Source organism: Galleria mellonella, unplaced genomic scaffold (genome assembly GCF_026898425.1).
Source record: "Galleria mellonella isolate WM207_F2 unplaced genomic scaffold, CSIRO_AGI_GalMel_v1 utg33, whole genome shotgun sequence".
Taxonomy (NCBI): Eukaryota; Metazoa; Arthropoda; class Insecta; order Lepidoptera; family Pyralidae; genus Galleria; species Galleria mellonella.
Genome location: NW_026442079.1, coordinates 1,969,506 through 1,994,925, shown reverse-complemented (window position 1 = coordinate 1,994,925; position 25,420 = coordinate 1,969,506). Strand labels below are relative to the sequence as shown.

Below are 25,420 nucleotides of genomic sequence, written 5' to 3'. Positions count from 1 at the left end.
GAACACAGTATTTATTATTGCTTTTTAATCTATTTCTTTGGGATTCTAAACACTTTTTTTTTCTTTTTTAAATGAATGATAATGGAATGGCAACCCCGTCCGCGTTTACGGTATACGCAAGCGGAGCACCAGGGAGGGATGACAGGTAAGAATGAAAAGGTAGGTCAGTTAGCTCATCGTAATAAGCACACTTGAAATTCAGCACGAAGGTTTCCAGGGGGGACCACGTAGAGGTCGTACTGACAGGGTGTATTGCTAGTAATAGGACTGGTAGTCCGCATTACTAATAATCCCCCCACCGAATCTTAAATACTTTAATTCCATAATATCTGAAATCCCAAATAGGTCTATATTTTATTAAATATCCTGTTCATAAAATTTTCTGATGTAGGCTGCTCGCTTATTCTGTAATGCCATTACTGGAGTACTGCTTTCCGAACTTTACACTGCACTAAGCAGTTATCAAGACTAGTCTATGTTCTAAGTTTTAGTTGTCTAACTTATCCTTTGACCTGAATGCTTGTGAGATGAAATCTTTTTTTCAGCATAACTAGTGTCATTACAATATAAAACAAAGACAATATACCTACATGTACCTTGATTACGTCTTTCTTTTTAAGACAAATAATAAATCTGAATATTTGTTGCATTTTATATTTATAAGAAAATTACGTATAGTAAGTCGTTTACTGCGCATTCACCTGCCTAAAATTGAAAGAAAAGCTTCTTAACTAATAAAATAAGTCAGTTGGTCAAAGTATTTTAAAAAGTACATCGTATCGTTTTAGAGTAGAAGGAAATTGTTTGAATACTTATAAATGTTAACGATAGATCAAATATTCTTCTATATCTGATCTCTGTACAAATGAAAAATATTGTACAAGCAACAATATTTACTTGCCAGTACAAATTCATCACAAATCCCAGTCGATTTGAATTGAAGGATGGTGTAAAACTAAAATATTGTTATTATCCTTGTCTGTAGTCGTTCGGGCGCGAATTGTTCTTTAGAAAACTTGAATTGAAAAGCCTTCCAGGCTCAATTTGAATGCAGGAAAACTTTGCAATAGCTTTTATTCCTCGTCGGAAAGTAAATGAATTTACGACTTACGATGAATCGGTTGTTTTTTCTTCTTTCAATACGATGGTGGTTGCTTCGCCGAAACTTGTTTAACTTCTACTTGAAATGTTTTATAATAAACATTAGTCGATGTGGATTACGTAAGTACCAGCTAAATTCTGTTGCTTTGCCCGTGTGAATGAAGATAATGAAATCTCTTTGTTAATTCAGGATATTACCCTATATAATGTATATAAATATATAATTTCACTTAAAAACATATTTAATTGTTTAAGTTTAATTGAGTATAAACATTCAATAATTCCAAACTTTTCACCAACTTTAAGTTTTATAATTTTAATAGAATTAGTAGAAGCAGTAATTGTAAATTATTAAAGTATATACTAAACCTATTATAATGATAAAAAAAAGCTATAGGTAAGTTTAATTGAGTATAAACAAAATGAAGATATCAAGATTCCAATGTAAGTATTTTTATTAACAAATTATGTCTTCAAAATAATGTAATTATAAAACCTACGTAACAAAGACCTCTATAGTGTATGTGACTTAATACAATGCAGATGTTAAGCTAAATGTAATGGCACTTTGGGTTTATTTCGATTATATTTCGATATTAGATGATAGATTAGATTTATATTTAAAAAAAAAACACGAGTTTTAAAGTTAGGCTTAATATACGATAATAATACAAAAGACTGACCATTAGACTTCAATTCTAGAAATATCTGGGCCCTATTAGTTTTAGCTTCCCTAAATCTTCGTGAAAAAAACTTTATGTATCAGACCTTACAGAATATAAGACTTCCAGGAGTTTTGCCAGTAGTGACTACGTTTCGCAGGCGGGTTAGCAACCGCCTATGCTTTTGGTGACGTTTTAAGAGGGACACTGCTGCTCATTACTCGACCATTAAGTTCCCTTAGTTGCTTCTTACCACACTCACGGGAAAGGAAGGGATGGTCCGCTCTATGCCTGACCACACAAATAAAACATACTATTATTTAAATAATACAAAAATCGTTCAGATAAACATATATTCCAGCACAGTAATTATGTTTAAATATGACATTATTGTAGAAATAGTTCCTAAATAGTGATCAATGAAATGGTACATTAGTTATTAAAGCTCTTATTAACATGACAAAATTTAGTTATTAAATTAGTTTATCGGACGCGTAAACTTTGTCCCCTGATTTGATTGGTCACGTGACCGCATCGGCTTTCAGTCGATTTTGCTCTGAAATGCAAATGAATTTATCATGTAATGGAGACCAGGGTACGTGGCACTTGCATTAGTTATTCATTGAAGTCCGTCCACATTATCACTGTCGGCTTCCCACATGTTTAGACTATTGAGTTGGATAGAGGTTTGGTAAACAAATTTAACTTTACCAATGTTTCGCGTGATTTAATCGAAATTGTTGATTACATTATAGAAATGTAGAACTTTGTAATTTTAAATTAGAACTATGATTATCATTACAAGCCGTGTCTGTGTTATTATTCGTATGGTAGTCTAAATTAAGAGGGTTTCTTAATATTTACATATATTAATTAACTGTTCGCCTGGGCTTCGCATGTGCTAATGATGAAAATGGGACCATATATGGTATTTCCTTTAACGTAAGACCATCCAATGAAAATAATGTAAGAAACTGAACAAGTAACGGTAAATCGATAATTCTGACAATATATTTGAAGATTGTTCGAAAAAGAAAAATATTACGGGCATCACCACTGTGATGCCTACGATATTTTTCTGCCACCATGAGAATCACAAAATACAACTGTGATGGCTTTGGGGCTGTTCATCTCAATAAGCGACGATTTTGTATAAACCTATTTATTTATAATTGTAAATTGTACTACAGATGTGATTGTACACCATATGACCTGGGGCGGTATCAATAAATAACAGAAGTTACCTAAACTTGTATATTATGTTCCACTAATTTCAAACTTAATTATGTTTAAGACATAATTTCAAACTGCCCTTGAGGAAACTTCACACACAATCAGAATAGTTAGTAATACCCGTATACTTATGCGTAGAGCTTTCATGCTTTATGAATCACCAATTAAGGTGATTCTACCGTAAAGAGGGGAAGGGGGTTATTAGTAATGGTGACTAGTGTCCCCGTCGCTAACAAAATACTCGTTTCTTCTCATTTATATTATTTCTATATCCACGCGGTTATCCTGGAATGGATGTCGTCAGAGGCGACTAAGGGAGGGTGAATCCTAACTGCGGTTGCCAATCCACCTGCTAAGTGTGGCAGCTAGTAAAACCCTCAAAGGGGGAGGCTTATGTTCACTTTATGACAATTAAAGACAGATATGATGATGATGATGACCCCTGGAATCCATCGTGGTCCAGTCGATCGGCCGATTGACCAGTAATCATTCTTATCTATCATCCCTCATTAGTATCCCATTATTACTATTATATTTTCGTTCACTAAAATTGGGAAGAACACAGAATATTTTTTTAAATTTGGATTATATTATAAAAAATAATTTCTAGATAGTCTCACTCCAAACACTATACAAACATATATGTTTACATAATTTCACTTCTTTTAAGGTCAATTAGACGTTTATATATAATATAAAATGCAATAAAAAGCGTTAAAATTTTTCACGTATTTAAGATAAAAACAGCTTATTTCACACATGAGACTTACTTTTTAATTTAATTTAAAGATATATCACGAATGGTCAATATCGTTAAAGAGTGTAGACAATAGAGCACAGTTTTGATGATCAGTCCATTAAAGAGGTACAGTAAAAGTTTTATGGTACCTTTCATGGAAGATGGCACGTAAAGAACTTGTCGTTCGATATGACAAATATTATACAAAATGAATACATTGTGTGCTTAGCAAAGACAAGAAAACATTGTTGTTATTTAATGCCTACACTAATTAGTTACTAACTCTCATTATATTCCTATAAAAAAGTCTAACAAATTCCATGTAAAATTGTTATAGTCAGCATAACATTATTATTAGTGTATACAGCTGTAAAACTATATATCACTATACACATTTTGTTTTATACAATTTATGACAGGTCTAGCGTGTTTTAAGTTAGTCATGTTAAGTAAACACGTACACAGCATAAAGTTACTTTTCTTGCAAAACATCAAGGAGAGTAAATAACGGAGCCATTTTCATCTCGCTTCGAAGTGGTGACGAGCGACAGAGACAGACAAACAGCAGAAAACTGAAACCAGAGACCCACTGTTCCAGTCAATTACCTCCCAAGTACCTAAGGTAGACCTGTGATAAATTTACGTCGTGACCTGCATCAACAAGCTCGAATAAACTCCCGAGAATTTTATCTCTTCTTTTATCTTATTTTCTTTCTCCCTGTACAGAAATTTTTAGAAGGGACACGTAGTAAAAATATCAAGAGACTGTTAAAAGGTAAATTTAAAGAACGTGTTTGAAATTATAACCCGGCTTCTTTCGGTGCGGACTTATTTGCATATCGCCTTGGAGGCGGGTGTTTTACATCCTACCCTAAAGTAAAGCGTCAGATTTTTGTTTGGTTAATTTATTTATAGCATTATTAGATATAATAATAGATAGGGTATGGTAATAGTAAGCGCAATATAACTGCATTGCAACTGTATACGGTGTGTTCTTGTTGTTTAGTCCTAAACCTTTTTAGTCGTTTACTTTTAAAAATATTTAGATTTTTATATATTGATTTTTTTTATAAGATTATAAGAAACACATTCCTTTCACCTTTCTTTCAGCCATAAAATAAAATACGCTTATCTTTTCTTTGTAATATATTTAATTTCTAATTATCTTTAAAAGGTACATACTTAGTAAAATAGTATCACAGTTTATGAAAGGTTAATAAAATAAACATACTCATTACTGTAATTTTATTTTCAGAATTAGTTTATATTTTTGTGAGCAATTCAATACATTTGAGCAAATTCGAGTATGCCAGGAAGTAAATATATATCTTTTAGTCAATTCCGAATGGATTTCGAAGATTCTTTTCAGAATGGATTTTTGTGTTTGCCCTTATTACTCGTGTATTAATTGTAGTGGGAATGTTTTCTGTAAATATTTTCATAATAATATAATAATATAATGTTTCATGTAATTAGTATTAATATAAATTTATATTGGGAGGTAAAATTTAAATCTATGTATTTCCCGCGATTTTTTTTTAAATAAATATAGCCCTTGTTACTTCTGATACATTTTGTATAAGACTACTAGAAAGAATTTTGAAATGACTTAAGTATGTTTTTAGTTTATATATATATATATATATAATTTAAACAAACAAAATAACTATACTGGCGGTTGGTATTGGCGATTATAAAGTTTTGATTGATAATAATTTGGTAAATGTACCGCACCAATCTAATCTAGTGGGAATAAAATTAGTTTTGATACATGTCGTCCTTTATGAACCAAATAGTTCAGCAAGCGAGTCAACCATTTTCAGTGCAAATTATCTATTCTGAAGTTGTGTTGATAAAGTTGAAACTATACCTAATTTACAAAGTGATATTGCATATCCTTTGAAACTTGAAATTATTTGCGTTGTTGTATTCGATTGCATATTATCATTAAATCAAATGTTTTGCTCGTTATACAATTTGAAAGGTAATTGTTTGATAAGAGTCCTAGTGGGCCTGTTCATAAACAAGGCTACTAATGAATTGATAATTGGTATTGCGATTAATAATAATTATCTATTGAAATTGCTTCTACATATATGTTCCTCTCTAATTAGTACATCATATGAGTATCGAAATATCTATATAGAAAACGTTGCATATTATTTTTAAGTAGCTTCTGTAGAATGGGGTTTTAAATGCCTATATTTATTTATTTATAATTTACTTTGTCTTCATTCAGTATTTACGTCGCCAATTCTGAACTGATATTTACATTTATATCCCTTTTTTGTGCAGCTAACTACAAATATTTTCTATATACATTAGTTAACTACAAAACATTTTGTTGTTAATCGGAACTTCATATTAGTAACATTAAGTAGAATTTAAATAGAACTTATAGAAAGCTACAGACAGTTAATTGAAGTTAATTTTGACCGAGTCCCATGAATTATCTTCGCCGTAAACATTGCTTGTAACTAGGAATAAACCATTCATCATAGTATATATGTATAATGTAGATAACAGTGTCCCATAGTACTTGTGCCATGGGATATTGAGAATCTGACACAATGAATCTTAATTCAATGTATCAGATTCACTATTTGCATATAGACATCATACTTCACTGGAGATGATTGAGTACACCACACTGACGAATATTTATTGAAGAACATAATTCAGTAGGCAGCGTAGGTAACTATAGTGGCAATACAATACAATATTATAATATTTTGCATTCATCTTGAATGCTTCTATTTTTAGGTATTTGGAAAAGTTTGTATTAATTTAAATTTAAAGTAATTATATTCTACGCTGAGATTTTTTTTTATTTAAAATAACTTGTCATAGAAGTCACGAAATTTCATCATTTTAAAAGAGAAATACTTTGACTAATTTATTCAGCAGAAGGGGTCGTACAAAGGGGAACGATAATTATTGAGTTTCACGACCAACTGATTTCTGAAAAGAACGAATCAGTTTCATTTGGACTTTTTCGAGAGTTTAATTGCGAGAAGCGACATAATGCGGTCATTAGTCATTGTAAGTAGATACTTGGGCTTTGGCAAAAATTCGCCGCCGGAGATGTGTAGCTGGAAGCCGAAACTTCCATTTTTTATTTCTCGGATGTTCTGAAATACAAATTCCTAAATTATATGTATTAATCCTTATAATTTATATTATTTCAGAACATGTTTACAATAAAAGTTTCTATTAACGAATTACATACACCTATTGTTGATTTTTATCGGTTATTTCGTCCGCATGATTAAGATATATTAATAGACTAGTCCTATGTCCTTTTTCATTATAAATACATACATGTATACTAAAAGTCATGACGACTGGATGAGCGATTATGACGTTAAGAGGCAATAAATAAATAAACGTATAAAATATTTATAATAATATTAAGAATAATAAGATAGTGTACATACCTTCTAAGTTTTCTTCAGGATCGGCAACGCGCACATATGACACACCTAGTGTTACAGGTGTCCATAGATAAGACTTTTTTTAAACCCCTAAGTTCTACGATTATCCAAAATCATTATAAGTATTTACTGTTTTTGAAAATACTAGGTTGTAATAGGTAGAAACATATATTTTAACGCTACTTGAAATTTCGATATACAAAAATATAATAAATTGTCCAATATTTATTATTATTTCTGAAATTTGTGACAGGTTTCCACTATCGATTGTTAACTAAACGGATCTAAGTAATTTGCATATATTAATTATGTGCAACGCATTGTTTAAAAACAAGAAACTGTTTATCACAATTTACATTATTTTTCTGTAAAACAAAACGTATAATTGAGAGAATATACTCGAATGAAGAGTAACGGATTTGGGTCGGCATCTTAAGTGTTATGTAACCCTTGTGTAATTTCAAGTCAATAGATCAACGTCACGTTACACGTAATACAAAAATACAACGCTTATATGCCTCAATAGACATAAGGAATTTGAAATTGACATTTACTAATAAATAAATATATCCTCATGACTATTTTATACCATACGACATTATTATAATCTGATTCCATAAAATTTAATGAAAAGGTTCTGTTCAAATTGTGTCTAAAACATATTCTAAATGAAATTATCAAATATTCAATTAATCAATTGATTTTTATTTGTTCTATTTACTTATTGCTCATCAGCAGACAGTCATTAATTTTTATTGTACTAAACTATACAAGGATAGTAATATCAACATGGCACTGGGTAATCTTATTTTCGACACTAGGCTTATTTTGGTTTATTACCAATATTTTCCATTACTTTCAAGTTATTCAAGTTATAAGTAAAAAAAGTTTAAAAAATATTATCTCTCTATTATAGCATAATATATTAATATTATCATCTTTATGTTCATATATGTTTAATTTGTATATATTTAATATTTATGTATTCATTTCTTTTACGTTTGTTTATGCATATATTGTTATTTATGTAAGTATATTTATATTTTGTATATACGCAATAGTATTTATATAAGTATTTAATAATTTTTGGTACTAGTAATGCCCACTCAAGACTTCCTATGTCTATGTTGGGTTGATTAGAAGAGATATATTGAGAGATTTATAAGTTTATCTTTGCTTACATTATTTGTAATAATTGACATTATTACTATATTTCTAAGTGCAATAAAAATATATTAATTTATCGAATTACATTATATTGATTTTATATTCAATTCTTTCACTTGATTTACTCGTTTTCATTACACGTTGTTTAAGTTGGCGTACGATTTTGTTGAATGTTAATTCCGTATGTCTCATTTTCATGCACGTACTCCTGAATTCTGACACCATGGATGTAAATTACAGTGGGATGAGACGTCATTTGTAGCCACTCATCTTAATTGTACACCCACAACTTTATGTTTCGTACCGGCAATATTTTATGTTTTAATAGGTGGAACATTTGTGCTTTGCAGACGGATTTTCAGTGAGTTATATAAATATAAAGTTATTCGTAGAATATCTCAAATTTTAGATACATTATAAATACGAAATAATATGTTTATATACGTTTATAAGTTTTAGATGAAAATTCTATTTTAAGCAATTTCCAAAATAAGGTTTTCCATTCGTATATATTCTTTGTAACTTATTCGATTGCATCGTCATTCATTTGTCGTCTAAATTCACTTGTAGACATATGATATAGCGATTTATATTTAAAAAAAGTCGTACTTCATGGCTTCGTCCGTGGTCGCATCGTGATTTTAAATAGTCCAATAACCTTACTTAACCTTCTTCCAGAAATGAGCTATCAAATGCAAAAGGTATTTTCCAAAACCAACGAACAAATTCTTTTGCTTTATTATATTAGTATATATTTGTCTCGATTGATGTTGGTATATTTTTATATATTTTTTTAACGGAGTTTCTGTTCATTATATCTATGAAATATTTTACGGTTACTATTTTCCTAAAGGTGGATTGTATTTGCTATTTACAAAAAAATAATCGGATTACGTAGCTTTAATTCATATAGATGAGTTAAGAACATTTTCCTATTCGAAACTGGATATCCTGCCTTATTTATCGATCTAGTTATCCAACGTGATATTTTGTAGCACAGCTTACTATTATACGTGTACGTTGCAAAGCCAACTAATAAGCCCGCAGTAATAAACTTGCAACAATAATTGATTCATATTGAAACGTATTCTACTGTACTATAAGAAATTGCTTATAGATAGAAACATATATTTAACATAAGCTCAATAAGTTAAGGTGTAGTAAAAAAATACTTTTTCTTTTTGTCCTCAGGCGAAAAATCTAGAAAACTTAGTATACTAATGCAAATGATAAATAAAAATAGGACTGCTGTCAAAATAAAGCAATATCTGAAATGTTTATTTTACTTGTAGTATTTTGAAATATATTGCATAATTATAATTTAATAAAATTATAGAATAGCTGCAAAATTCAAGCAAGACAAATAGTCTGATGGTCGAAGAATCGTCAAAATTAGTATTTAAAACTGGTGCTTCATAAAAATCTATTTACCTTACTTCTATTTCGCTCTTGGAGCCTTATATACTAGTTTAATTTTAAGTAACTGAAATATTTTTATTAATATTATAGATATAAAACTTTGTAAGGATGAATAGATTATAATTATTGGATGTTTATTACTCTTTCACATAAAAACTACTAAATAGATTCGAACAAAATTTGGTACATAAAATACTTTATATACTAATTCACGCAAGTAATGTCGCAGGATACAGCTATTAAATTATATTTTTATAATATCAATAAAACAAACATTATAATAATTATTATGATATTAATTTTTGGTTAATTATATTAATTATAAAATTGTTTATGTTATAAAAAATCTATGTATTTCGCAAATTAAATGACATTGTGACGGTTCGCCTATAGTACAATAGATTTAATACCATATAAGTACATGAAAAAAAAACAGGGGTTCCTATGGGTGGCCGCTACGAAAACTGAGCTACTCGTATTTAATATAAACAAACTTTAAAGTCAATAAGGTTCACAATAGCTTACAGAGAAGACGTGACCACTGATTAGATATTGACACAGAAGGAATGGTTCTTTGCAGTGACTGAATGTGTCGTAGGTGTTATAAAAAAGTTAAATACATTAATATATATTTATCTTAACCCAACTATAGTTGTGTATTCTTTTAATACCTGATGATACACCATAACTTGTGTATCATTAGGTATTAAAAGGATGCTCTCAGTACAACTAAATTGGATCTATGAAAGCGTGACAGTGTTTTGTATCATATAGTCAAATTTATAGAAAATAACATATTACGTTAACACTTAATTATATTGTATTTGTAGAAAATCTCAGTTCAAATAAGAGGCTAGATTAGGATATCAAAATATTTAATTTAGCTTACTTTAAAATTTTTAATGTATTGTAATGGTGCCCTAGTTTCAACCTACTTCTAACGACATTTGATTCTGAATATTCTCGCATTAGTCAATGTAAAAGATGCGAGCGGGAGAGAGAAAAAAGAGAGAGAGACCGGCGGGTCGCGCGCAAGATGGGTCGTGTTTTGGGAATTGCGCAATAAAATAGAACAAAAAATAACTAGGATAGATCTTGGAGTAACAAGATCGATGAAGTAGTTTGAGATCTTGGTGTATCGCGATTGATTAAGTGTGTTAAAATAATCCATGGAAGACTGGAGAATCCGGTGACCTTGTTCCATTTATTACTACGTAGTTGGTAGACTTTTGACTATGATCACAGGACAATGTCTACACTTAATATTTTGCCACCATATATTATAATACGTATTTATTCGAGTCCATATATACTTAGGTAATTCGTATATCGTTAAATGCAATAACATTTGAACAAATTTCTACATCTATATAATTTACGTGATGATACATACTTATGTTATTTTATTCATATACAAAATCTAATTAGATGGTCGTTTGATAGAATAAGTTCGTGACTGGGTAATGCTGGGAAACAGTTTCTTACTGTTAGCAGGTGATCTCTAATGTCGCCATATAGGACTGAAAGTGTCATCGCCCATGAGTAAGCTCTCATGTAGGAGTGATCCTGGGATTTCAGTTCCGATCCTTAGTCTCTGGCAACAACAAATTATACTGGAAGCATCGTGGGGCTGGTGGAGCCACTGTAATGTTGAAGTAAATGTATTTGTTTGGTTTGGAACTGAGAATACTCTTTCCTTGTTACCATCAGAGTGTATTATTAAATAGTAATACCCTTACCTACCTTTCAGGAGGAAGAGCTATAGATAGTTGGAAAGTCTTCTACTGGTCTGGGCGTGAGGGGGCTCGACCACGCCCCCATTTTCTATATTACAGTTATTTTGTAATTCTATTCTATTACAGTTATTTCTAATGTTAAATTAACATAACTTTCTAGTTACATGAATTATGAGTATAATTCATTAATTATTCTTAATCCTTTATGATTTATCAATCATATTCATTATTTAACTCCTACCATATACCAATTAAAGAACCTCTAGGTTATTATATATACAATGGGTCCTACATCATACATATAGACGATCACACATTTATTTATCTGGCCAAATGATCAAGTGTTCTACTTTAAGATCTGTTGAATATTATGTGTTTATTGTACGGGTTTATATGATTCATAGGGGTTTGTGGTATATAAGGCAACATAGGTATGGGATTATATTAAGGGTGTAAGGCCATTCATTAGGGTAGGTTTTATAGTATTTCATTAGGGTAGGCTTTTCAAAGACTATAGTAGGTTTTCCACATGTAGGTCTAGTTAGAGGGTAATTATTTTTAAATTGGGAAAAGGGAGAACCATCACAACATAAAAAACTGATGAATAAAAATATTTTTATTGTGTATATTTTTTGTAACTTAGAATGGCAAATAAGCTTATGGCTATCAAGTGTGATAGAAAGCGGTAACCGTAACCTATAGACATGAACATTAGTTTGTTGCTGTTGTCATCGCCCATGAGTAAGCTCTCATGTAGGAGTGATCCTGGGATTTCAGTTCCGATCCTTAGTCTCTGGCAACAACAAATTATACTGGAAGCATCGTGGGGCTGGTGGAGCCACTGTAATGTTGAAGTAAATGTATTTGTTTGGTTTGGAACTGAGAATACTCTTTCCTTGTTACCATCAGAGTGTATTATTAAATAGTAATACCCTTACCTACCTTTCAGGAGGAAGAGCTATAGATAGTTGGAAAGTCTTCTACTGGTCTGGGCGTGAGGGGGCTCGACCACGCCCCCATTTTCTATATTACAGTTATTTTGTAATTCTATTCTATTACAGTTATTTCTAATGTTAAATTAACATAACTTTCTAGTTACATGAATTATGAGTATAATTCATTAATTATTCTTAATCCTTTATGATTTATCAATCATATTCATTATTTAACTCCTACCATATACCAATTAAAGAACCTCTAGGTTATTATATATACAATGGGTCCTACATCATACATATAGACGATCACACATTTATTTATCTGGCCAAATGATCAAGTGTTCTACTTTAAGATCTGTTGAATATTATGTGTTTATTGTACGGGTTTATATGATTCATAGGGGTTTGTGGTATATAAGGCAACATAGGTATGGGATTATATTAAGGGTTTAAGGCCATTCATTAGGGTAGGTTTTATAGTATTTCATTAGGGTAGGCTTTTCAAAGACTATAGTAGGTTTTCCACATGTAGGTCTAGTTAGAGGGTAATTATTTTTAAATTGGGAAAAGGGAGAACCATCACAACATAAAAAACTGATGAATAAAAATATTTTTATTGTGTATATTTTTTGTAACTTAGAATGGCAAATAAGCTTATGGCTATCAAGTGTGATAGAAAGCGGTAACCGTAACCTATAGACATGAACATTAGTTTGTTGCATAATAATAAAAATAATTCAATATAATAAAAAATATCTTTATTGATTTTGTTAGTATCTATAAAGGACAAAAGAAAATAAAGGCAATAGTAGAATATTTTATTTAATAATCAGACATTTTATCACCATTCACTTTTTAGATTAAATGTCACCAACAGACAAACGAATTTCTCCAGTAGTTCTGTAAATTTATACCAAGTTATATTCCTTCAAAGTTCATAGAAGTTAATCCCCTTTTTGTTCCATGTTTCTGTTGAGGCGTCCCCAGGTTTAAATACGATGAAGTTTTAGCGAAGTCGTCTTAAAATAATTAACTCGCATCTCTAACTAATATAAATGTTTAGACATTTTATTGCCATTTAGACTTCCACATTTCATAGGCTAATTTAAATTTTCTTTAAAGGCGATATTTAAAAATGTGTAAAAAATAACTGTTGAGTATGAGTTTCTTGTTTGTTTTTCTCAGCGGATAATAACAATCCGAACATTATTCAATATTTTGTATTCTGATATAAAACCAAATTTAACAATTTCGATAAGAACACATCAATGCCATTTTGATTTACATTAGTTGTAGAAATGGCATATGAAAACAAAGATTTCGGAATAGTATGAAAATCGCTAAATAACTGTCAAACCATTAAGATTTCTGAGATTTCCTGATTGTGTTAATTTCATTTCGAAATTCATATTCATAATTGGTTTTATATGCTATTTATTAAAATTATACATTAACACGAAATATTAAATGTTATTTTTTTTAATTTTTCTCTTTAGTTTTTGTGTAATTTTTTCATACTAATTTTTACATTTATATGGCATATGATTTAAGTGACGAACGAAATGAAATGACAGAAAATATTTGTGTGCCAATAAACTGCTTAGTAAATCAATTTATTTATATATATTTTTTATTCTATTTTTCCTATAATCATCGTATTCTTCTCTCTTTTTTGACACATTGTACAATGTCTGGCCTATAATGAAACATCTCGTTTCCTATCTAATATCTGTATATATATTTGATAAATTGTAGACAGTTCAGCTGCGGATAATGAATGGCTGAAATGATGATGAATGAAATGATGAATCGTAGCAAAATTGTGGTAGTTTGGATACTTCCCTAAAATATTAATTATTGCATTCAATTCACATTACGAATCTAGTATATAAGGTATCAAAGACGTTTCAACTTGTATTTGTTATTTATCTAAAAAAATTTGATAATAATTACTTATTGTACTACTTGTATCAGTAGTTAAATTCAACAAACAATAGTACAAACTAAAACATCTGCTCTCTAGGATCACAAGTACCTATTCTGTTAGATGGCGATTACGAGTAGGTACATGTGTGTTTTAAGGAACACTTACACAAATGAAATTTACTGAATTCTGTTGCGTCACTTCCCGTGAAGCAATAGAATAGAGTAAATTTCAATTATTGGACAATTCAGATTCTGATTACAGGCTCACAGATTTTATGTAGTGTGAAGAACTCTCGTTTTCGTGGAAATTTCGGGAATCTTTTCCTAGTGAATTCCTAGTGAAGTATATGAAATCAATAGAGTATGTTTTTGAAAAATATATGGAACGAAAACCAACAAAATATATTTTCAATCTTTCATACTAAAACGAACGTTCAACAGTATTCAAGTTAGTTAACACGGGAGATTTAAAAACATTTTGAATTGCTCAATAAGTATCTAAAGTAAGTTGTATACTTAATTTAGTATACTTACTTCTGGAAAATTATTATATATATATTACATTAGATGAATTTTCTTATATACATAGGCAATTTTTTTATTATAATTGCTTACTTTCACAAGAAATTAAATAAATAATATAATATAAATAGTTTTGGACAAGTTAAACAGCGCCGTCTAGTCGTATACTAAGCTGTTTCTTTTTGTAATACATACATGTTATACATAGAAAACATCCAAACTTACGACCATTGGCTACAAAGGCGCTAAGTTAAAACGCTACTCAAACAACACTGAGGTCATTAAATACGCGGAGTGGGCAGAGAAAATCGGATACCATGATAACATATGAAACGTTTCTATCAAATTCAATAAACAGAAGGAAAAAATAACATAAGAGCCACTCGTCAAACCTCGGACCGCCATTAGGACAGTTTTTGCTTGGAATGCTCTATTGTTTTTTGACACATTGAGTCTTAGGAAAAATATGTTGAAAAAGTTACCCGGGCTACTGGCTGGGTGCGTACGTACGTACAAAACAAAAGGAGCGCCTTTCCGGTAGTGGCGGCTGCCTTCCTGTCATAATTCCATTTTGTCTGCAGTAAGAGCCACCAGTTTTATTCAGATATTCGTGTACATTCTTGTGCTTCCTTTACATATCTATGAAATGACAATTTTTATCATCACTGAGATATTTCATCATCACTCAACACTGCGATATTTCACGATATACATTGCGTATGTATTATTATTTATATTTTAAGTGTGTTATTTAAGTTAAATATTACGTAAGTTAAATAATGATGAGTTTTGATAAATAAAATAAAAGTTCTCATTTCGTCCGTATTTTTTTTGTTAGTTGTATTCTGATTCAATTTTGATAATTGTTATCATAATTTAAAGAGATTACTGCCTTAAGATTCTAGATACAATTCCGGATAATTATTTTAAATGCAAATATATTCAATATAACATTACATATGTAGAGAATATAATACAAATATATCATATGTTTTTATTATTATTATATCAGCCGTTAACTGTACACTGCTGAATATAGGTCTCCGCCATAGGGAGGGTTTTTCCAGTAGATGCTATGTTTGGCAAGCCGGTTGGCAATCAGCAGTTAAGCTTCATTGGTCAGGCAACATCGGTGTGCTTTATAACAATTGTAATTTTTTTCAAAACTAATTTTTTTATCTGAGAGTATATTAGTAAATTTATAATTAAATTCTATTTTTTTTTAATAAATATAGTGTTAGTACACTTATTAATAAGACTATGACTGGGGAACAATATGAATAATGTACGTTACGTAAACTGAATATTTTGATGTGTAGATAAAAAGGTGTCTAAATCATATATCGAATATAAAATAAAAAAGAAACTGGCTGACCAAGTTGTTAGCGACAAGATAATAGCATATAATAAAATATCTTCGTACTTATTTTAAATATCTTTAGCTTTGTCAATTGTTACAAAGCAAAGGTAGGTACAGTTAGATTAAATAGCGCATTCAGATGTAGCCTAAGTCTAGATCAAAACTCATCTCGGCCATTGGTACGTTCCATTTTGACAATATGTCTTTCTGAAAGTCATTTCCTTCGGGCAATGGCGTCGATCTCTCGATTCACTTTGATGTTCCTATCTATATAGGAATTAAAATCACTTACAAGGCTGGATTTGGTATAATATAGAATAAAGATAGTGTAGTATTTTGAATTTGATCTTTAAATGGTGATAATTATTCGCCTATTTTTGTTAATATTATAATTATAAAAGTGAGTTTATTTGTTTAACTTTTGGTATCTTGACGGCTCTAACAATTATTTTAAATTTTAGTATATATGTCGTATTTGGAATGGCAAAATTCACAAGCTACTTTTACTAAATTTCATTTAAGTTTACCTAATATGTAACAATTTATGCCAATTGTTATAGATTTTTTATGGAATATAGAATGGCAAATAAGCTGACAGCTTACCTTGAGGGGCAATACGGAAAGTATTACTTGACGCCTATAAACTTGAATAGTACCATAAATATAATAGAGTACATTGCTGCCAATATTACCCGTTATGTGTTCCGTAAGTATTAAGGTGTTATGCCACTGTAAATCCTGACTGACATATCATTGACATATCATAGCTGAGCGGAGCTATTGAAGTTATAAAAATCAAATTAACACCTCTTTATATAGAAAACTTTTAATAAAATAAGTATGATTTTTGAAAATTCATCCATTGAAGCAGTGAAAAAGTTTATATGAGAGTCAGACGAATTTTAGTTTCTAAGTTGAATACTTGACAAATTTTCATGACAAAAATTTTCTATTTAGACAGTTAAAAACTTATATTCAAGTAAGCGTTTAAGTATCTATAAAATGAATGCTGTTATTTGTATAATATTTAAAAATAAAACATTAAATAAGAAAGATAACAGCCATGTTTTTTTACACAATGATTGTACGGCAGTAAGAATTAACAGAACAGTTTCATATTTTTTTTATATAACTTAGAACGGTAAACAAGCTGACGGCCTACCTGATAGTAAGTGGTAACCGTCGCCTATAATATATTAGTTTCTTACTAATCAATATTATGATATTTTGAGAGTTATTTGAAAATAATTCTCAAATAATAAAATTTCAACCGTGAAGCAGCTGTATTTGGATGGCTGTGTTTCGGTTTGGAGGGTAGGATATGACGTGAATTTACTGGGTACAGAGGAATAACATCTAAGTCCTCAGGAATGGCAACGCATGGGGGGTATCATGGGCGAAACAGTATACTCTGTTATGTCCATAGTACTGCTCGTGTCTATAGGCGACGGTTACCACTTTCCATCAGGTGGACCGTTAGCTTGTTTGCCATTCTAAGTTGTATAATATATATATATATATATACACTTACTAATGCAATCGTACCTTAATTTTGAGAACACCATTTTAATTTGCCTAAATAGTATACTGTTATAGCTAAAATTATTTTTAGCTCAATAAAAAGTGTACCTAATATTATAATTATTATTTACTTGATATTTCTACAACATTCCTAATACAAACGTCAAACGGTGTCTGTTTGTTCTTTCAATAGAATCTATTTAAAAATACACACTGAGATATTAGGTAAGTATTTAAGTAGGTACTTATTTCACGTTAAGCTTTTTCCATTTATATATTATTTGGAGTAGCACGTATTATGATTTATTTTTATTTTTAGTAAATATGTATAACCAGCAGAAACTGTGGGAATTATTATATTTAGTAACAAGCTATATTACGTGGTTTCACTCACGTAAATCAATATAATTCTTATAGTAGTAAGTTGGATTATAACCTACCCATGTACCAGATTTCATTCAAATTCAGTTTTTGCATGAAACAATAACAACCATCCATCTATATATCGTTACAAACTTTCGTATCGATTAGATACTTATTTATTTACTATATTGTCTTTAGGTATGTCTGTCTTTAAAAAATCTATTATATGTTGGCATAATCTGGTAGCAAAATCGTATAAAAAAGCAACCACAAAGAAATACTTTTTTACAAGATTAAGAGTCGACACTGATCTTATATTTACTAAACTAGAAAACAAGTCTATGAAACCATCTTGATGTGTGAACATAATAAAATAATTGAATATTAATAGTAACTCATCTCCATCCAAAATATTTATATTAATACGTATTATAAAAGACATAGCTGTGTTATGCAGTAAAGTTTTTAAATGCAATTAAATAGTTGCACAGATTTTATTAACGCGGGTTTGAGAGTAATTTCCGTAGTGTCCGCCATTTAAATTTTAAATAATAATGATATTATTAGACAGTAATACTATTTACCTAGATCAAAACAATATATGTAATTTAATTTGGAATGCAATATATATGCGTATATATATTAATTACTCAAGTAAAGATAAAAGAATACCAAACAGTACGGAAGTATTTTGTAATAAGTATCACAAAAAGGAAACGTCTACCTTTTATGCAATACGACTTTATGCGCAAGAAATCTTTTCATTCGACACCAAATTGTTCTTGATTATAGATACGGCCGCAATAGTTGGTATAGAGGTAATATATTATTAGCTTTAGATATTATACTAGTTCTTACACGTGACTTTGTCTGTGTGACTACAATATATTGATTCACTTGAATAAAGAGTAAGGAATGACTTACTTTATTACAAATAATAGTTATATGCTACATTTCATTTACAGAAGTAATCATCTTTTATAAATTATTATATTTAAAACTTCTTTTTTTGTAATATATTTAAACTTAATTTAATGTACAATAAAATTCTATGCCTATTTGGCAGACTTGCTAGAATGGTAGATGAGGCGCGGTGGTGAGGGGCGCAGGAGGAATTATATAAATCTGCGCACAATCAATTTGCTAAATTGGCCGTTCATTTTAATATCTTAGAGTATATTAATGCAGTACTTTCACACACCCTAAAATACTAGACATATTTAAAGGAGCTGAACAATTTTAAAGTTAGACAAACGAATATTGCACCGGTGCAAAGCCGGAGGAGGTCGCTAGTCTAAAATACAGACTAACAATAGACAGACAACTCGAATTTTACTTCGGTACATGTATATCGAGTGTTGAAACCAATATACGATTATTTGTAAATAAATTTAAATATATAATATTTTAATAACCAATTGCATAAATTTCTATTCAAATCCTATATATCATACTGGATAATATTTTTTAAATTAAACTATTGCCACCGTAACTATAAGCACATTTCATAATAAATAGTGCATTGATTTTTTTGTAGCAGTCAGAATCGCTTACATTTGAATTGAATGAAATTTGGTTACAGTAACCGCTTTAGGCGGACCTTATTATTGCATGATTGCCACACCGGTGCTTATAAAATAAAATTACATAACACCTTACAAGTACGTTAAATCAGCAACCATGTCTACGTGCATACGAGAAAGGAATGCATCATCAATAAATGTTTATTTTTTCTTTTTTACTATTTAGAAACTACTCGTAAAGAAGTACATATTCTGATTTATTCTAATAGAAATAAATACATTCGAAAAATTATAAATATCCTAGCACTGCGATTTTCAAGTATACTTCAGATAAGAAATTTCATCTTTATTATTGTGTAATTGCCATAACATAAAAATTATGTTAATTAGTACTTTTAAAACTGACTGTTAGAACATAAAAACAAGTACACTCAAATTTCCCACACTCTCCCTTTTTACTTAACCTGTCAGCGAACGCGGCCAATCAGAACTGCCCAAAATGACAACATTCGAGAAAAAACAAAAATCATCGATTGCGATCGTTTCGCGCGTTCTCATTAAAATAATTATAATTAAGATGCTTTAGTTAGGCATTCATCCAATTTTGTAGCTAAAAGTGAACCTAGGACGATCGACAACCCGTACACTTGTGGGCAGCTCCAGGCAGACTACAACAAGAATATTCCGTAAGTCCTTACTTTTCTACAACTTATCTGTACTTGTTCATTTGTGCCGGTATTTTACAGCAGTAATAAAGCCCTATTTTAAGTTTCTACAGTCCACTTAAATCAATTTTCATACCATTTTCTTGGTTCATCGAACCGAATTTCTAAATTCGAACCATTTTGTTACTTTGTAAAAGTTTGTCGTCCATATTTTGTTCACAATAGCCATCAGCATTTTACAACAAATCATGTATTTATCATTTGTATTTGACCATAAAACATACATAACACATCATTATTCATTGTTTCCCATAATCTGAATTAGTTTTATTTGTAAACTATTCAAGAAATTGCAATTTTCATCCACGTGGGAAAGTCCATTATTTTGAATAAAACGAGTAGGTATTAGGTATGTTTCTCGAATCAAACCGCACTCGGCCACCACCGCTAGGGTCCCTATTCTCAACATTGTTTTGTTTTCGTACGGTAACTTTGACCTACATTTAATTATCTTTTCGGGTGTTGTTTTAATGTGTTGATGTAACATATTGGATTTTGAGTGTAACATACACAACAAAATTATTTTTTATCATATCTTTATTTTTAAGGTTTAGTGTGACATATGACACTAATTCCTATCAATCAATATCGTGGTGTTAACGCAATATATTTACAACGTATCTTTCGTATTGTTTGTTTATATCATTAGGGATCACTTGCTTTATTCATCGTTTTTTGGCGTAATATATAGCGCTTTGTATCAATAAATAACGTTTAACATAAGTTATTTCATCATAAACATAACAATTTATATTCAGTTGGTTCATTTCAGAACATTGTTTGTCAACAATTATCATGTAACAATTTAATCTATTTAATTTTGGTGATAAATATCGAACAATCGATTTATCGTATTCCCATCGCCTATGCGGATACCAGAATAGCACCCCGTGTGTATCAAGTACATCGTGGAATTGTGCAGTCGTGCAAAAAAGTTGTAGAACTGTAAGTGTTTTTTTTTTTTTTGATGGCCGAAAATGGTATGGCAACCCCACCTGCGCTAACGGGATACGCTGGCGGAGCACCAGTGAAGGGTGATAGATGAGAATGAAAACAGGTCAGTTAGCCCATCATGATGAATTCATCAGGAATTAACCATAATAGTTTCCAGGGGAAACCGCGAGGAGGTCGACCTGTTTGGGTATATTGCTAGCAATAGGATTCTCAGTGTCCATTACTAACAATCCCTTTCTCCCCGAACTTTAAGTGTTGTCATATTATCGTGCAAACATCTTCTACTAATTGGTAGTTTTTTAATTTGTTTCGGAAATCTTTTTGGAAAAAATAATAGTTTGTCAAAATATTGTTGTATAGCATATATAAAACATTTCATGGTTTATTTGCGCGATATTTACCAGTAAAATTTTATTCGAACAGATTTTTAAGTTTTTTCATTTAACAAATATTTTTTATTCAACTTAGCCTACAAGTGATTAGAAGATGCTGTGACTTGCATATAGAAGTGTATACAGGATTCTTCTGTTTTGCCACGTTTCGAAACTTGTTCACGTCTAGGTCTTGTTATTTTAGATTCATTTAATGAGGCTCACATCAATGTAATTACGGAATTAAAGAATTCTAAAGTTACTGAAGAGAGAATTGGACAGGAAACCGTATATCAAGAACAAGCAGATGATATGTACTTTGAGATTTTGGAGACTAAACGCAAATTACTGCCTGAGAATAAACCTTAACCTAAATGTACACCCAGTCAGTCTGATACAAAACAAAATAGCAAGCTTCCTCCGATCAGGTTGCCGATCAGGTTGTTTTTCAGGGGATTTTAAGGATTTTCCAGGATATATAAATTTATTTAACACTTACTACATGCTAGCACCACTAGGTACATACTAGGACCGATTTATGAAATGTTGAGAAGTTTTAATATCTTCAAACATCTCTGTCCGAGGAACCTGTCTGTATCATTCGAGCGTACCTTATTTCTAAGGTCAATTATTTGAGTGCATACTCTGTGTTAGTGAAAAGATATGATAACAAGAAGTATTTAGCATTCATGTGTTGGGAACAAATCGATAATTTAAAATCTATGAATAGTGGATCTTCTGTACAGATGCGAAATTTATTGGATACATTCAATGAAAATCTATCGATGCTCCATGGTTTAGGACTTCCCCACTCATAATTGGGATTTTGTATTATTTCATTCTCTTTTAACAAAATTAGATAAATGTTCACGAGAAGCTTTTGAGCTTTCATGTAAAAGTGATGTATTTCCTAGTTATCAAGAATTAAAATCTTTCATTGAGGAAAGACGTAATGCCTTGGAGCGTTCATCGGTTGCTAATTCAAACATTGATATTCCAAGTTCTAGTTAAATTCTAAATCGGTCACTACCTAAACAAACTTCATTAAAGCCTCCATCTACTGTTTCTAGCGCAAGCATCATTTTTTTTAAAAGGCACACATAATAGTAGTTTATAAATACAAACTTAAATTATAACATGCAAGTATATTAATGTATTGATCAGGTAATCTTGCCACAACATGTGCACACACCATGATCCAATAATAAATGCGACTGCAACATAGGCTTTTCACTAATAGTTGCAACCGAATGGTTGCAGCTATTCATCACATCATTCTTTTCGACAGGAACCGCTGCGAGCGTAGATCTTTGAGGTAAGCCACAGAACTCAGTATTTGCTCTGCTCGGACTTATATTCCATAATTTTCCATTTATAGTCATGATATGTAATGTTACAAATGTTAGATTAAAAAATACTTTCTAGAGACATAACCAGTTTTAAAGACTCGAAAGCAAAAAAAGCACACCGAAATTAATTCATTGATATTAAATAATCTTATATTAAATCATTATCATCATATCAACTTTTAACTGTCCACTACTGAACATAAGCCTCCCCCTGAGGGGATTTTGTTAGTAGTTGCCATGCTTGGCAGGCGGATTGGCAACCGCAGTCCGGCTTTAGAGATATTTTAAGACACTGCTGCCCATCTCTCGCCCTCTCTTAGTCGTCTCTTACGACACCCACGGGAAAGGAAGGAGTGATCTATTCTATACCGGGACCACACAGAAATCACGAGAATTTAATTAATAATGAATTTACTTTTTCAAAGACTTGTGCAGTATAAACGAATAAACATCTTTATGTTCTATTATTTTTTGATACTATGTAATAACATTTACTTTTATTCACAGAGAAAAGATGGCGTTCTTCACACGCAGCAAGGCAACCATTCCCGTGCTTCCAGGTGAAGAGGCTGATGAGATATCGGAAGATGACTGGGAAGAAGAGGATTTAGAAAGGAGAACACCAGACGGTCGGTCATCAAAGACGTCGTTTGAACGCCGCGAACAGCGCTGCAGTGAGACTCAACCCCAATACGCTGCGGAGTCAGAATCCAAAGAAGTGGTGGAATGCAAGAACCTCTACCTGAACCCAGAACCGTGCTACGAGAATCTGCCAATTATCAGTAATAACATCGACGGTACAAAAACGTAATAAGAGAGCGAAACCAAGACTGAAGAGGTGAGGTCGCATGTGGCATTAGTTGTATTTTATACCATGTATTATTATGAACATATATTTACTCTTCGAATAGTGCTATATTTAGTAAATAGATGGCGCTTTTAAAATTTAGATTGCCATATAATGTTATTCAAAGAAAAATTATAAATATCCTAGCACTGCGATTTTCAAGTATACTTCAGATAAGAAATTTCATCTTTATTATTGTGTAATTGCCATAACATAAAAATTATGTTAATTAGTACCTTTTAAAACTGACTGTTAGAACATAAAAACAAGTACACTCAAATTTCCCACACTCTCCCTTTTTACTTAACCTGTCAGCGAACGCGGCCAATCAGAACTGCCCAAAATGACAACATTCGAGAAAAAACAAAAATCATCGATGGCGGCCGTTTCGCGCGTTCACCTTAAAATAATCATAATTAAGGTGCTTTAGTTAGGCATTCATCCAATTTTGTTGCTAAAAGTGAACTTAGGACGATCGACAACCCGTATACTTGTGGGCAGCTCCAGGCAGACTACAACAAGAATATTCCGTAAGTCCTTACCTTTCTACATCTTGTCTGTACTTGTTCACTTGTGCTGGTATTTTACACCAGTAATAAAGCCCTATTTTAAGTTTCTACAGTCCACTTAAATCAATTTTCATACCACTGACTTTGGGGATATTCTTTTAATATCGATATATCGAATTTACTCGACGATATATCAGATTGATAAGATGTTTTCATATTTTTTTTATTTATTTAATTTCAGTATATTCGTATTGTAATAACATCGGATGATGTATTCCGTATGAATTATGTACAATAAAGATTTTACAATACAGTACTATTGTATTGTATCGAATCTATTAAAAAAATCTGACTTATAATAAAAACAAAAGTAATTATTAATATTATTTCATGATTTAAATCTATACTATTTATACTCTGTACTAATACTAATAATATTATAAAGAGATAAATTTGTGAGTTTGGATGTTCGGGGTAATTTCTGATACTATTGATCTGATTTTGAAAATTTCTTCACTGTTAGAAAGGTACATTATTCTTGAGTGCATAAGGTTGCTTCTTATTTTGGTGAATATATATTTTTCAATAATTAATCCCAATAAACGTAATTGAAGTCCGCAGAAATATTATAATATGGCGCGCGCTGCCTGAACGGTTTGAAATAAAGGAATAAAACCTATAATAAATTAAATTACTTACATTTAGCTTTACATAAAAACTTTGCGACACCGTATATCTAAGTTTAATATTTCAGCCAAAAATTGATTTTATGGTGTATGTTAAAAGTAAAATAAATTTTACAATATCAAGTTTGGATACAGGTTTGAGATATATTTTTCAAAGTCTTATAAAAATTAATAGCTATATCAAAATAGAATTCTTATGGAGATACAGTTTACTTTTTACAATATGTTGATTGATGCAATTGGTCAAAAGATAATGTGAATTAAAACAAAAGCCGGTAGACGAGGTGCAGAGGTGAGAGGCACAGGAGGAACTATATAAACGCATGCAAATTTTA

General features: G+C 30.7%; 1 protein-coding gene across 1 annotated transcript in view; it reads left to right on the top strand.

Annotated features, from left to right (window-relative positions):
- LOC128201056 (uncharacterized) overlaps positions 1–22,705 on the top strand; it is a 47,344-nt gene extending 24,639 nt beyond the window's left edge. The window contains exons 3-4 of the mRNA XM_052896639.1: positions 20,255–20,330; positions 22,609–22,705. Of these exons, the coding sequence (XP_052752599.1) occupies positions 20,255–20,330; positions 22,609–22,705 (173 nt within the window). The remainder of the gene's footprint in view (positions 1–20,254; positions 20,331–22,608) is intronic.
- Positions 22,706–25,420: the final 2,715 nt, after the last annotated feature.